General features: G+C 51.3%; 1 protein-coding gene across 10 annotated transcripts in view; it reads left to right on the top strand.

Annotated features, from left to right (window-relative positions):
* The window catches only part of EFR3B (EFR3 homolog B), a 169,036-nt gene that overhangs the window by 138,638 nt on the left and 14,790 nt on the right, over window positions 1–15,608 (top strand). For all 10 annotated transcript variants that reach the window (XM_043510039.1, XM_038396987.2, XM_043510042.1 and 7 more), the window contains exons 10-16: window positions 381–539; window positions 4,760–4,871; window positions 8,400–8,451; window positions 9,048–9,220; window positions 10,083–10,158; window positions 11,648–11,809; window positions 14,956–15,087. In XM_043510039.1, the coding sequence (XP_043365974.1) occupies window positions 381–539; window positions 4,760–4,871; window positions 8,400–8,451; window positions 9,048–9,220; window positions 10,083–10,158; window positions 11,648–11,809; window positions 14,956–15,087 (866 nt within the window). The remainder of the gene's footprint in view (window positions 1–380; window positions 540–4,759; window positions 4,872–8,399; window positions 8,452–9,047; window positions 9,221–10,082; window positions 10,159–11,647; window positions 11,810–14,955; window positions 15,088–15,608) is intronic.

Genomic DNA, 15,608 nt, shown 5'->3' with positions numbered 1-15,608 from the left:
TGTGGTCCTGTGTCTCTGTTGGGGGTCTGAAGAGCAAGGACCATAAGCCTGGGATGTCCTCTTCTTTGTCAGGTTGCATCCTAGTGTGATCAGCCCCCTCTCGCTTACAGTGGGGCTGCATGTCCCAGTAGGAGGCAGGGTTGGCTGAATGGGAGCAATGTGGTGTAGTGGCTAGACCGCTGGCCTGGGTCTCAGGATATCTTGGTTCAATTCCGGCTCGGCCCTTGGCCTGCTGGGTGACTTTGGGCAAGTCCCTGCCCCTTTTTTGCCCCAGTTTCCCCATCTGTAAATTGGGACTAATGATACTGACCTTTAAGCGCTATAAGAGTTACGTGGTGTTATTGCTTAATGCCTCTGCCTGCCCTCTCTGCCCTTCTCAGGACCGACTGTGCTGGAAGTGTTCAACACCCTGCTGCGGCAGCTCCGGCTGAGCATCGACTATGAGCTGACAGGCAGCTATGACTGTGCTGTCATCAGTACCAAGATCATCAAGGAGCATGAAGAGAGGATGTTCCAAGAGGCCGTTATCAAGACCACAGGTATGCAGGTCGCGCACTGTAGGCGCATTGCGTCCTCCATCGGCCGGAGGGGCCTGCTCTGCTAACGAGGATGTGTTCAGATAAGGCATAGCCATTTGCTGCTGCTGGACAAGGGTGATCTGATGGTTGTGAAAACCAGACCCATAAAACAGGAAACTATCCAGATCACATATCATGCCGAGGAGCAAAATCGGCTAGCCAAGGAGGAGCCTTGTTACAGGGCAGGTTTGCCGGGATCTAATTGACCGATGTTCCCACATACTGAGTAAGATTCTTTCTAACATGAGGGAACACCAGGGAAGGGCACATCCAGCCTGACTTGTGAGTCTGCGTCGAAGCCCACAGACTCGGCTTGGAGTCAGGCCCTATAGACAAAGGGGGAAGTGCAGCAGTGTCATGGGGAAAGTGACATCTGAGCCTATAATGGAACGATCATTACGAGTGGCGATGGCTGGAACCAAATCCCAGTCGAGTTCTTTTTCATAGATTCATAGATACTAAGGTTAGAAGGGACCATTATGATCATCTAGTCCGACCTCCTGCACAATGCAGGACACAGAATTTCACCCACCCACTCCTGCGGAAAACCTCTCACCTATGTCTGAGCTGTTGAAGTCCTGAAATCGTGGTTTAAAGACTTCAAGGAGCAGAGAATCCTCCATCAAGTGACCCATGCCCCATGCTACAGAGGAAGGCAAAAAACCTCCAGGGCCTCTTCCAATCTGCCCTGGAGGAAAATTCCTTCCCGACCCCAAATATGGCAATCAGCTAAACCCTGAGCATATGGGCAAGATTCACCAGCCAGATACTACAGAAAATTCTTTCCTGAGTAACTCAGATCCCATCCCATCACAGGCTATTAGGCCTATTTACTATGAATATTTAAAGATCAATTAATTACCAAAATCATGTTATCCCATTATACCATCTCCTCCATAAACTTATCAAGTTTAATCTTAAAGCTAGATAGATCTTTTGCCCCCACTGCTTCCCTTGGAAGACTATTCCAGAACTTCACTCCTCTGATGGTTAGAAACCTTTGTCTAATTTCAAGTCTAAACTTCCCAATGACCAGTTTATATCCATTTGTTCTTGTGTCCACATTGGTACTGAGCTTAAATAATTCCTCTCCCTCTCCGGTATTTATCCCTCTGATATATTTATAGAGAGCAATCATATCTCCTCAACCTTCCTTTAGTTAGACAAAACAAGCCAAGCTCCTTGAGTCTCCTTTCATAAGACAAGTTTTCCATTCCTTGGATCATCCTAGTAGCCCTTCTCTGTACCTGTTCCAGTTTGAATTCATCCTTCTTAAACATGGGAGACCAGAACTGCACACAGTATTCTAGGTGAGGTCTCACCAGTGCCTTGTATAACGGTACTAAAACCTCCTTATCTCTACTGGAAATACCTCGCCTGATGCATCCCAAGACCGCATTAGCTTTTTTCCCGGCCATATCACATTGGCGGCTAATAGTGATCCTATGATCAACCAATATTCCAAGGTGCTTCTCCTCCTCTGTTACTTCTAAGTGATGAGTCCCCAGTTTATAACTAAAATTCTTGTTGTTAATCCCTAAATGCATGACCTTACACTTCTCACTATTAAATTTCATCCTATTACTATTACTCCAGTTTACAAGGTCATCCAGATCCTCCTATATGATTTCCCGATCCTTCTCTAAATTGACAGGTTTCAGAGTAGCAGCCGTGTTAGTCTGTATTCGCAAAAAGAAAAGGAGTACTTGTGGCACCTTAGAGACTAACAAATTTATTAGAGCATAAGCTTTCGTGAGCTACAGCTCACTTCATCGGATGCATTGATGAAGTGAGCTGTAGCTCACGAAAGCTTATACTCTAATAAATTTGTTAGTCTCTAAGGTGCCACAAGTACTCCTTTTCTTTTCTCTAAATTGGCAATACCTCCCGGCTTTGTATCATCCGCAGACTTTATTAGCACACTCCCACTTTTTGTGCCGAGGTCAGTAATAAAAAGATTAAATAAGATTGGTCCCAAAACTGATCCTTGAGGAACTCCACTGGTAACCTCCCTCCAGCCTGACAGTTCACCTTTCCGTAGGACCCGTTGTAGACTCCCCTTTAACCAATTCCTTATCCACCTTTCAATTTTCATATTGATCCCCATCTTTTCCAATTTAACTAATAATTCCCCATGTGGCACGGTATCAAACGCCTTACTGAAATCTAGGTAAATTAGATCCACTGCGTTTCCTTTGTCTAAAAAATCTGTTACTTTCTCAAAGGAGGTGATCAGGTTGGTTTGGCACGATCTACCTTTTGTAAAATCGTGTTGTATTTTGTCGATTTACCATTGACTTCAATGTCCTTAACTAGTTTCTCCTTCAAAATTTTTTCCAAGACCTTGCATAACAGCTCGGTTTTCCCAATCAGCTCAATGGAAAACACAAACCCGAGAGTTTCTTGGAACTGTCACCCACTTCTTTATCCTGCCATTTATTTCACTTATGTCTCATTTGTAAATTTCCCAGAGGGGTGAATTAGCTTCCTATAGGAAATCGATACTTTGGCAGAAGTTTGGATCTAGTTTCGATCATAAGTGGCTGTGACTTGGATGGATCTGTCGTCTGGGTTCCCGTTTGTCCACATCACAGACTCTCAGCCTGATTGGAGGGGTGCATGGTCAGGAGGGGCTGAAAATCAGGACTGAGGTGAAGAGCAAACAAATGATTGAAAAGTTGTTGTCCTTCGCTTGGCGGTAGAGATGAATTGAAGAATAGCAAAAACAATGAGCAGTGCTTGTGGCATCTTAGAGACTAACAAATGTATTTGGGCATAAGCTTTCGTGGGCTAACACTTGTCTTGCAATGACAAAGAAATACCAGCGGAGAGCAGTATCCTCCCAAGAATTCCCAAACACAGACTCATCTCCGAGACGGAACACAGGGAACTGCAAAGAGATTCTGACTATAGGCGGAGATTTCCCTTTGCCCTTGTGAGTTTTGGGAGCAGCATAAGAGGTAGTGGGCATGAGCTAACTACGAGCTACCAGCCTCCCTGCAGTTCTGGTTTGTGCCGCAGCCTTTACACTGCTGGAATAGGATCGTTTTGTCTCCGGATGCCCAGATGGAGAGGCAGGATGCTTCTGATCCAGGCCTGCCCGTCAGAGGGGCCTCTAGTCTGAGCAGTGAGTCAGAGGCACAGCAGCAGGGGCATCCGATGAAGTGAGCTGTAGCTCACGAAAGCTTATGCTCAAATAAATTTGTTAGTCTCAAAGGTGCCACAAGTCCTTCTTCTTACAGGCAGCAGGGGTAGCCCATTGCCGGCTGGGCTTGGCTCTCTGCCTTCTGCCTGAGGAGTCCTTGTTCTTGGTGGATCTGAGCCCTGTTCACCCTACCCCTCCCTCAAGGAGGGGGGTGACTGTTGGGCAGGGACATGGGGGGAGACGGAGAAATCCGAGCCAGGAAGTTGCTACAGGCCACTGTCTAAGCTCCTCAGGGCTTGTTCTCTACGCTGGGAATGGCACTGCAGCCAGCCTGCCTGCTGCTTAGCCCTGGCAGGCCGGCCGTAGCCAAGCCCTGCCGGGGCGGATTCTCCACTCACAGCTCTGAGCAAACCCAGTGGCCCGGTCCCAGGGGCAGGAGGAGAGGGAATGGCACTGGCTGGGCTGGTCCTGGCCCTCCCTACGCCGGGACGTACTTACCCCTGACCTGGTGACCCTGTGTGCTGCTCAGCCTGGGGCTGAGAGGAGCAGGACATGCCAGAGCACGCTGCTCTGAAGGCCGTTTCCACAGCCTGTGGCGCTGATTAAGGTGGGCCTTTCCCCCGCTTTTGGCTTTCTGAGTGGCTAAAGGGTCCCGCTTGATGCCTGTCGAGATCAAACGTTCATCACCTGAGCTGTGTGCTGGTGATGACTTGCCCAACCTCTGCTACTACCATGAAAAAAACCCCTCCCATGAATGCCGGGGGGCCACCCCGCTGCTCCCGCCGGCTGCAATCCGAGGAGGAAGCCCCCTTGGGGCTCTTCCTGAGGTTCAGCCTGGGGGCTCTCTCTGGCCAGGCGCGTCGTGGGGTAGGTAAACGGGCGTGCAGGGCTCAGTTCTGTGTGGGACTCCCGCTGACCGCCGAGGGCAGAGATGGGTGCGCGGGCGTCCACCGTGGAAACAGGAACTGGGCGCGTGCTCCTCCTGCGGGTTGACCTCGACTGTCTTGCATGGTCTTAGTGCTGTCTGTCTTCTCAGGTTCCTTTGCCAGCACCCTCCCCACCTATCAGAGGTCAGAGGTCATGCTCTTTATAATGAGCAAGGTCCCGCTGCCTTCTCTGCACCACGCTATAGACGCTGGGAAAGCTGGGTGAGGACAAATTTACTTCTCTTCTCTCCCTGCCCCTCCTGCGGAAAGGGAACCTCTCTCGGGTGACGCACTGGAAGCTGATCAAGAATTGGGTTTGGATTCGCTCCAGCAGGGTTCCCTGGGGAAGTGTCCCCTGCCTCCGCTGGACATGCACCAAGCCAGACTTTAGTTCATATCCAGGACCAGTTTTCAGGAAGGTCTTTGATTCTTGGGGCCTCTTCTCTGATTCATTGTGCAGTAGAAGACGCCTTTCACTTTTAGGTCCCCGGTTCAAATCCAGCCTCCGGTGGTTGTAGGTAGTGTCCATCTGCGACCTTTATAAAATGACTCCGTTCAGCTTTTATTGGATGGGTGCCCAAATCACAGAGCCACCACCACCGCTGGTACCCTTAGTAACAGAGACGTCAAAGAGCAAGTGGGCCGTGGAGGCTGACCTTCTGTCACCCCCGCCCCCTCAGACAGTGCTTGGTACAATGGGAGGGCCGTGGGGAGGAAGCTTGCACGGCCATTTCTGTGACTGTCGAGACTGCCATGCTTGCCATCTGCATTCACCCTCCAAATTCTCCGTCAAAGCCTCTTTACGGCGCAGTTAGAGAGGCACGAGAATCCAGTGTGTCACGAGCAAAGGGTTTCCCTCTTCCTTCTCACGCTTTGCTGCCTTTTCAGAATGTCACTGAAATCCTTATCCCAGGGCAAGAGAGCTTTGGGAGAGCAGAGCTTTAATAAGAGCGGCCATATTGGGTCAGACCAAGGGTCCATCTAGCCCAGTGTCCTGTCTTCCCACAGTGGCCAGTGCCAGGTGCTTCAGAGGGAATGAACAGAACAGGGCAATTATTGAGTGATCTGTCCCCTGCTGTCCACTCCCAGGATCTGGCAGTCAGAGGCTAAGGACACCCAGAGCGTGAGGTTGCGTCCCTGACCATCTTGGCTAATAGCCATCGATGGACCTATCCTCCATGAACTTACCTAGTTCTTTTTTGAACCCTGTTATAGTCTTGGCCTTCACAGCATCCTCTGGCAAGGAGTTCTACAGGTTGACTGTGTGTTGTGTGAAGAAATACTTCCTTTTGTTTAAAACAAACCTGCTGCTTATTAAATGCTTTAATGCTGCATCTCCATCCTTTCAGGTAGATGTGGCCACAGGAGACTAGTAGCTTCATCGGAATTAGCCATGTGGTTTGCTTGACTGTTCTGCTAGAGGCTGGAAGTGCGCAGAGCGCTAGGGCTTCAGGCAAGAGACTGAGTCAGGAATCCTGGCTGGTATTCCCCACCCCGCCACTGACTCACTGAATGACCTGGAGCAAGTCGCTCATGGCCTGATGTTCAGGGGTGTGGAACACTCACAGCTGCCACTGAAGACAGTTTCCCTTGTCTCAACCCAGGGGGAATGATACCATGATCGCTAGCATCAGCTTGGAGATTAGAGACCGCTCTCCGGCCCGAGTGCAGGTGGCCGACCGCTTGAAGTCACTGACGCCGAAGGGGAGTGTCCATATACGTACACGTCCCAGTGTAAATTCTGTGCTCTGATTTATGGGCCTGGCTCCTGGGGAAATAAAGGGTTCTGAAGGCCAAATTCAGCCCTAGTGCTAGAAGTCTAGTTCTGGCTCTAGAGAAGTCTGTCCTTTCCAGGAGGGAATGTCTATACTGAGAGGGGGAGGCGTTATAGCTACAGACCACGACAGCTAGAGATAAGTCGATGTCCCCATAAGTCGGGTCACGAGTTCAGCCTTGGCCAGTGACTAGAACCAGGTACAAGTACATTTGGGAAAGGGAATAAAAACCAGGGATGTGACCTAAATTCAGAGATCAGACAAGAATAGCGGTTGCTCGCTGCTGATCACGAATGGAGCTCCCTGAAGGGCTGTCAGGGATCGATGTCAGTCAGGCCCAGATAGTGCAGCAACTGCCTGTTCTTTTTGTGATGAATGCCCTGCTTCTTCTAACTTGTCTCATGGCTGAATTAGAAGAGCTTAAGGAAGCTAGAAGGACAAAGCCATGAAAGCAGGTCATAGATCTCTGTGTAGCTTTCCAGAGAGATGGGCCAAGCTATTGTGGTTCCCATGACAGAAGAGGGCATGTCAGATCTTAAAGCATCACCGATAACTGTGTGGTATTTAATGAAGCGCCAGCCCATTTGTGTTAACGCAACAGCCCAGAGAGCAGCATTCAAGCTTGTGGCTTAGTTTGTGTGGAAAGCTTTTACCCTCAGTGAGTAGAATAATGCTATTTAGTTCTTTGCTATGGAAAAAACCCACGAGACTAAGGGCATTGGAGAACAAAATAGAAACTGCTATTTGGAGCCAGGATAATGGCAGCAAAGACGAGATAGATTCTAGGCAAAGTGCTTTGGAGGGTGGTGCCAGATTCATATCGCAACTAGATTCTTAGCGCTTGCTGTGTAACAGGATTCGTAAGGACAGCCTCATTTACACTGGTGTAATTCCCTTGACTTCAGCGGAGACGCTCCTGATTTTCACCAGTGCAAGATCAGAATCAGGCCCGCTAACTTCAGTGCTGCCCCTGCTGTGAGATCAGAGTCAGGCCAGCGGCCCCCCGCGGGTGAAAGCCAGGCATTTCCAGGCTCGGGGATGGCAGACCGGAGTCACAGGAGCCATTTAGTGCAGCGCCGCAATCAGCTTCATCCCCGAGAGTTTTAAAATCTTACTGGATGCTGCGGGAAAGACGCAGCTGACTCCATATGAGGGTGCGAACTCACCTTTTACCCCGAGGGTTGCTCTTGCTCTTGCTCTTGCTCCTGTGGAAGTCACAACTCACAACTGATCCTTGTGGGATGCGGCTTCCTGTCGGGTGATTTAGCCTCGGAGTTCAGAGCTAGAGGGCACGGAGAGAAGTGTTGTAAATGTCCGAAGGATGATCGCGTTTCCCTGCAAACTCCCCGTGATGTTAATTGACCCAGTGAGCACAGACTGAGTTAAAACTCCAGCTGTGTCTACGCTTAAAATGCTACAGCGGTACACCTGCAGCCGCATGGCTGTAGTGCTTCCGTGTAGCCACTTGCTGCTGTTAATCCACCTCCCCGAGAAGTGGTAGTTAGGTGGACAGAAGACCTGGCGCTGTCGACAGGGTGGGTTAAGCTGGCTTAATTGCATCCCCGAGAGACATAGCGCTGCCAATGTCCGCTCCCAGTGGAGACCAGCCCCCATAGGGACCTCAGGATTTGTCTTACTGTGCAGTGACTGGGGGTGACTGCAGGATCACTGTCTGTCTGCAAACAGCAGGGTGTGAATGCTAAGGAGGGAGAAGAATTACGTCTGGTGGCCTGCAGGGGTCTGACTAGGAGCCAAGGGCAGTGACAGCTATTGAGCAGTGAGTGCCCAGTATTAAGGTTAGTGGTGTGGCCACCGTTGCATGAGCTGTTAAAACTGGCTTGGTTGAGGCACTAGGAAATATCCCGTAGGGGAACACTCCTGCCCTGGCCCTGGGGCAGGGAATAAACTGATGGCTTTGGGTTTGTGTAAGTCTCTTTTCCATGCAGAGTTCAACGTTGGTTTTTGTCCCCTGCAGGGAGAATCGGAATCGCCTGACTCAGACAATGCTGCTGAAATCCCTCTTGCAGGTACGAAGGGGGTCACCTGAGCAGGTGTGGCTGGTTTGGCAGCGAGTGCCCACGTAGTCTCAGCACGGGCCTTGCCCTGAGACAGCCGGTGGCTGGCTGGCTGGCGGGCATGCACCTGCCCGTCCTCAGGAAGGTTTGACTGCTCATCCTCATGCAAAGAACAGTACCCATGTTCGAACCCAATATACCACAGCAAGGACTGGCTGAGTGGCTCCATGGCTAGTACCCTGCCGTGCCACATGGATTCGATTTACAGTCCCTCTGTCTGGCTTTTCGAAGCTAGGGATGCGGTGTAGGTTGCAGGTGCAGCCCCGGCCTGTGTGCTGGAAACGTGGTCGCTGCCCTTCAGGACTCCCCATGCAGCCTGCCTCTGCGCCAGCCCAACCCGTAGCCTGTTAGGGGCTGCATGGAAGCTCCCATGCCAAGCTGCTCCCTGTGCCACGAGGGGTTAAAATGGAGCTCGGGCAGGTCCTCTGCAGGCCAGCGAATCTCTTCCGCCCATGCCCCAGCTTTAGGAGATGCTTTTCTATCCCTGGGACATTTTCCCCACTGGTTATATCCTTCTCTGCTCTCCCTCCATCTTGTGCAACCCGCAGGTCTCCACAGGCTTCCAGTGCAGTAACATGCTCACGGCCCTGCCTAGCTCTTTCCTGGACAGGCTGCTCTCGGCTGCATTGATGGAAGACGCCGACCTGCGTCTCTTTGTCCTCGAGATACTGATCAGCTTCATTGACCGCCATGGAAACAGGCCCAAGTTTTCAACTATCAGGTGCGTTGGCATATTTCATGCGGAAGGGTTGTGGCTGGGATCAGATTCTGCTTTTACGTCAGGCACCTACGGGTGGTGGTAGCACCTACACATGTTACAACAGGCATACACTCACCCTTTAACGCACATTTCCTGAAATTGGTCATTTTTCAAGAAATTAACAGTTTTAATGTTCATAAAGAAATGTCGAGAGGCATAATCTGCGGGTGTGATCCCAGGACTGGGAACCAGCAGCTACTGGCTACTGATCCTGCTGCTGATTTCCTCTGGGATGCTGAGCATTTAATCGTTCTGTGCCTCAGTTTCCCTTTCTGTAAAATGGGGATTGATACTTGCTGTCCTCACAGCGGCAGTTGTGAGGATTATTAATTTAATGCCTGTAAAACCCTTTAAAGATGAAACATATCCAGTACTCCTATTACTGCCTGTGCTCAGGTCACAGAGCCTAGATGCCCAACATAATACCACATTGATTAGCAGCCTTACAGAATACAGAGACAGGACACTCGGTCAGGGAGTTGACGGTTGAGATGATGATGTTACACACAAGTGAAGGTAACTGCAAACAGAAGTGCAGGGGCAGGAACAGGACAGGGCTGCTGCAGAGGACTATGGTCAGGTGATAGCTTAGTCTTTTACATCTCTTAATAGCTCAGTTTTCTTTAAATATATGCCACAGGCCTCCAGCAACGGTTCTTGCCAGACTAGCTTACTCCCTATAAGTGGTGCTGTAGCGGGACGTGTGGAGGAGGAGATTTGTATTCTACCGAGAAGACTAAGGGAAGGGCAGTTCTCTGCCTCCTACAATATTCTGCTGTCTCTGTGTCCTAGATTTCCCTTCCCCTTGTCTCTTTAACTGCAGCACCATCAATGACATCTCTGTCCTGAAGCTGAAAGTGGACAAGTGTTCCCGCCAAGATACCGTCTTCATGAAGAAGGTAGGCGCTGGGGTTTGTTTGATGGTAGCAGCTGGCCGGCTCTTGCGCCAGGTCCCTCTCCCACAAAATGCATGTGACAGAGATAAGGGATGTGGCCTGGTTCCCCATGTCATGGAGCAGCGTGGCTGCGAAGAGAGGAAAGGTCTCAGTCCACCCGTGCCTGGGAGCACCCAGTGATCGTGTGCGATACACTGACCGGATTCTAATAGCTGATCTCCACTCACTGCCCTGCGAATGTTCTTTTGCATTCCCAGACCGTCCATTATTTTCTGTTATGAGGTGATCCCCCCGCAGAATCCTTTGTGCTGTTTCACAAAATGCTGTAGTACCCAATAACGTGCGCACTATTGAGCGGTATATTGTCAGAGGCAATATTTACCTTGGATAATTTCACAGCTACAAGTAATCTTACAACGATCATTGACGCAATGTCCTGCCCTGCATATTCCCCCATTGCTATAGAGTAAATGAACCTACTTCTACCCACCCATTCAGTCATTGCAACTTCCACAGAATCCCAAGAATCTGAAAACTCTGTCTAGTAAGCTACACATGGGCCTTCTGTTCATTGATGCTCTGGTCGCCTTATTTGTATAACAGGGATTCTACCCTCTTTATACACACAAGATTTCCTTTGCAACTAGAAAAGCGAGTTCAAGTTGATGATGAAATCTTAGGACTGGAAAAACTCTCTGGATTCCCCAGACACGATGCTGAGGTGGTGATCCTGAGGTTGAAACCCACAGCTTTTAGCAGTAGGAGAATAAGCTTCCAAACCCCTGCTAATCTTCCCTGGGGGTGGGAGAATAGGTAGAAAGGACTCGCTGCAGTTTCATAGCATCCATCTCTTAATGTAAATCTGCACAGGCAGCTGCCTAGTGGAGCCAGGATTTGGTGGCCTGTTTTTGTACGGACCATTGGGGAAATCCATGGGTTTGTAGACCTGACCTGATGGGGGCCCCTCAGGAGCGACTAAAACACAACCAATAAGGAACCTAGTTTGAAACATTGGATAGGAAGCTAGAGGAAAGCCGGACAGCAAAGGGCATGCAGCCTCGCGCCCCGCCTTAGGACAGTGCTTGCATCCCTTCAGTGGGCCTTGTGTGCTTTCCGGACTGGGGATGGTTTTTGGAATCAGGAGCCGGGCCCTGAGATGTGCCAACTTGAGGGGTCTCAGCTCCTTACAGAAGGTGCTCGGCCTCTCGCAATATGAGACTCCAATGCCAGAACTGCTCCCCCTTGAACATCGGTGGGCCAGATTCTGCCCGTGGGAGCTGTAGATGCAACCGAAGGCAGAACGCAGCCAGGCAGTGGCTCCCCTAGAGCAGAGTTGCCAGAGGGCTAATGTCTCTAGTACTTAATGAAGACTGGCTAGAAGCACCTGCCTGCATGACTTGCATCGTGCTGGGCTGGCTCCCATTACGCCTCTCTAACCCGTATTTCCCCTGGGCTCAGTTTACGTGGTGCCATGCTCTCTTCTCTCCGGCAGCATTCCCAACAGCTCTACAGACACATCTACCTGACGAGCAAAGAGGAGAGCAATGTGCAGCCTCACTACGAGGCGCTCTACAGCATGCTGGCGCTCATTAGCATTGAGCTGGCCAACGAAGAGGTGGTGGTGGACCTGATCCGCCTGGTGCTGGCAGTTCAGGTAGGATCGTGTGAGCAGTGCAGATGCCTGGGGGCGGGGCCCACCGTGTAGAGGGCTCCTCTCTCCTCGGTGCAAAGAGGGGATCGACTCAGCTAGACATGGAGCAGACAGCCCAAAGTGGTATAAATTCCATATTGGCAAGTGGGTGAAAAGAAATTTACCAGGGTTGGATTCTGGGCTCTGTTATGTTGCTTGACTTAATGGAGTTTTCCACTGGCACAGTGGAGATCAGGATGCGGCCCCATGTCTATAATGCTTACCTTTCCCAAATGGGTGCTGTGATATTGAGTAAGGGAGGGCCCATGGCGTTGCTCCAGTTTTTTATCTGTGCAAATGAGATCCAAGTTTCGCTCAGTGTGTCGAGGTTGGTACAATTCACATTCTGAGGGGCTGCAGGAGAGAAGTGTGATGTGGTACTCCTGGGGGAATTCTGCGCCACTGCGCGTGCGTGGAAATATCCCCTCCTCCGCAGATTCTCTTTACTTCCCCACAGAAAAATGTTTTGTGTGTGGAAACAAAGAGAAGCTGCACCAGTGCGCACTCAGTGTGGGTGCGTCTGTTCAGACAGCCGGGGAAGAGAGAAGTCAATGCGAGGGGAAGTGGGGGGTCAGGGGATGCCCCAGTTGCCCAGGGACATTAGGCCTGGCTGCGTGTGGGGAGGAAGGGGGAGGAGGAGGAGGAGGACAGAGTCAGAGTTCCCTCTCCCCTGCACAGAGCAGCTGGGGCTGGGTCAGATCAACCCCCGGGAACCTTCCCAGGCTGCAGGAAGCTCTGTACTGTGGGGGGAGGGAAGAGGAGGCTCTGCAGGGGGTCTAGGTGCAGGGGTGAGGCTCAGCAGAGGGGGTTGGGTGCGGAGGGGTGTCTGGATGTACGGGGGTTGGGTGGACAGGGGGAGTAGCCCCACATACAGTGACCCCCTCCCTCTACTTCCTGGCCCCATCGCTCTTCAGCCACAGGGAAGGAGTCACTGTGCGGGGAGCTGCTCCCCCTATATGCCCAACCCCCATGCATCTGGACACTGCCCCCCCGGCACCCAGTCCCCCCCGTCAAGCCTCACACCCCCTTGCACCCAGAACCCTCCCACCGAGTCCCGCTGAGCGACACCCCCTGCATCAGGGGCCTCCCCGCACCCACAACCCCTCCCCCCCACTGACACCCAAACTGTCATCTCCCTAAGCCTCACCCCCTGCATTGGGAGCCCCTCACCCAGACCCCTCCCCCATGGAGCCCCAGCCAGCTGTATCCTGACCCCCACCCCACCAATCCCACTCCCCCAGCACCCCGATTCCCCCCCCCCGGCGAGTCTTAACTTCCTTCACTTGGACTCCCCTGCAGAGTCCCATTCCCCCAACCCAGAACCCCACAATGAGCCCCTGTGCATCCAGATCCCCCCTGTACACCCCCCCTCACCCCTGCTGAGCTGCCCGCATCCAGATTGCGCCACACGGAAGCCTGGTACTCTTGAGGGAATTCTGTACCAAAACTTAAAACTTTTAGAATTCTGCAAAACTCTGCATGTTTTACTTGTCAAAATAACACAGTAACAATGTAACCATACCATGTTCAATTATTTGCTGACCAGTATTTTAAAATAAATTACCAAAATAATTGAAAATGGTGTGATTATATTGTGTTATTTTGACAAATATGCAGAATTCAAAAACATAGTGTGCAGAATTTTTAATTTTTTGGCGCAGGATTCCTTCAGGAGTAATGTGGGAATGGGAATTACAGCAGCGCTTTCATTCTGTCCCCTTGGTTTGTAAGTTCCACCATCTTAGTCTTGAATACAGTCAAGTTTCAAAATCTGAATGAATATTTGAGAACCGTTTCTCTTCCACATTCGACCAGTCAGTACGAAACCCTCTTCTCTTTTAGCCTTTCACTGCGATTAACATTATAATAGTCTTTTATTTCTCTGCATCAGGTACCCAGAAGCCTCTGGGTACCTTAAGAAAATGGAATAAATAGCAATACAAAAATGAACCAGTAAATGCAACGTAGCCAGTAAACCCAGATGGGAAAACAAAACATGAACATGACAGCAGCCCTGCCCTGCCACTCACCTGTCGCACACACAAATGGCAGTGAGCAAAGCCACCTGGCAGTAAGATGGAAACATAGTGCCGTATGTTCGGCAAATGCAGATGAACTTAGCTACTACCTTTCTGCGACAGATTGGTTTCAATGGAACATCTACTTAATAGTAGACCGAGAAGATGCATGAAGGAGGGTGTTGTTCTGAGGTGAAGTGGTTGAAGGGACATCCAGCTTCTGAGCCTAAATCAGTGTGGCACGTAGACATCTCGGCATTTGCCCGCACGGGGCTAGCACTGAGGTGGAGAAGCAGCTATATGTTCATATCCTATCCATGTTGCAGGCTGCTGGCCTGTCCACCAGGAAGGAACCAGCGTCACCCCTGAGTCTATTCCAGGCCCTGACCTTTATTTCTTCCCTGTAAATTCAGCACATCAGTCATCTCTCCCTGGCTAACCCAGGGTCTTCTGTAAGGGCCTCTTTATTGCCTTCAGGTTTCCATCATCCGACTTTCCTGCCACAGAGACCAATCTTGCTCCAGTCGCTCTCCATCCCAAACTGAGCCACTTGCTGGCTTGTAGGCTCACCTGACGGCTGGCAGAGAGGCAGCTGATCCATCACAGGCATAGGCGCCAACTCTGTGGGTGCTCTGGGGCTGGAGCACCCCAGGAAAAAAGACAGTGGCTGCTCAGCACCCACCAGACACAGCTGATCAAGCAGATTGGTGGCTGGGGGAGGGACTTGGGGGAGGGCAGTGAGCAGCTGGTGAGGACCTCATGGGAGGGCACGGTGCGGGGCTGGAAGAGGCAGAGCGAGGGTGAGGCCTTGGGGAGGGGGCAGAGTGGGGGCAGGAAGAAGCGGAACGAGGGGGAGGCCTTGGGGGTGGGGCACCCTTGGGCAAAATAAAAATCAGTGCCTATGGTCACAGGCGAGGCTGGGCCCAACTCCCCTTAAAGCGCCAACTGCCCTGTGACACCTTTTTCTGGTCTCAACACCTGCCAGTTAGTTTGCTGTCTCCCGATCCGCCTGTCATTGCTTGGCTAACGAACTAATCCGCTCCCTGGTCTGGCCCATGCTGACGGGTCTCTCCCTGTCCATGGGCTTTGCAGGAGATCGCCCAGATCAACGAGGATAACCTGCCTGTGTACAACCGCTGCGCCCTCTATGCCCTCTGTGCTGCCTACTTGAATCTGATCAGCCAGCTCACCACGGTGCCCGCCTTCTGCCAGCACATCCACGAGGTCAGTGCGCCTTGCACCCCTCCCCCCCGGCTCCTCAGGGTGCAGCTCCAGCGTTGGCTCTTAACTGTACGTTGTGGGAGTGAAGGGGACTCGGCTCTCGGTGGGAGACATGGGCTTCGAGTGGCACAGTTACCTAGCCAAATCTTGAAGTGAGCTGTAACTCACGAAAGCTTATGCTCTAATAAATTTGTTAGTCTCTAAGGTGCCACAAGTACTCCTTTTCTTTTTGCGAATACAGACTAACACGGCTGCTACTATGAAACCTAGCCAAATCTGTGGCTGGTGGAACTCCCCCAGGGTCTGTAGTGATACACCAGACACTGACCTGGCCCTAGGTCACCAGGTCCTATCCAGCCCAGGTTGGAAGCTGCTGAAAATCCATCCTGTTGGCTGGACTATGTGCAATGAGTTTGGAGGGTCTCAGTCAACTGTGACCGGATTGGGGTCTCCATCAGGAAATCCCTTCTCTCCCCCCTCGCTGATTGTCTCAGCAGGGAAGCCGAAGACTGAATCCCCTCCCG

The sequence above is a fragment of the Dermochelys coriacea genome, chromosome 3 (genome assembly GCF_009764565.3).
Source record: "Dermochelys coriacea isolate rDerCor1 chromosome 3, rDerCor1.pri.v4, whole genome shotgun sequence".
Taxonomy (NCBI): Eukaryota; Metazoa; Chordata; order Testudines; family Dermochelyidae; genus Dermochelys; species Dermochelys coriacea.
This window is presented reverse-complemented; position numbering and strand designations above follow the sequence as displayed.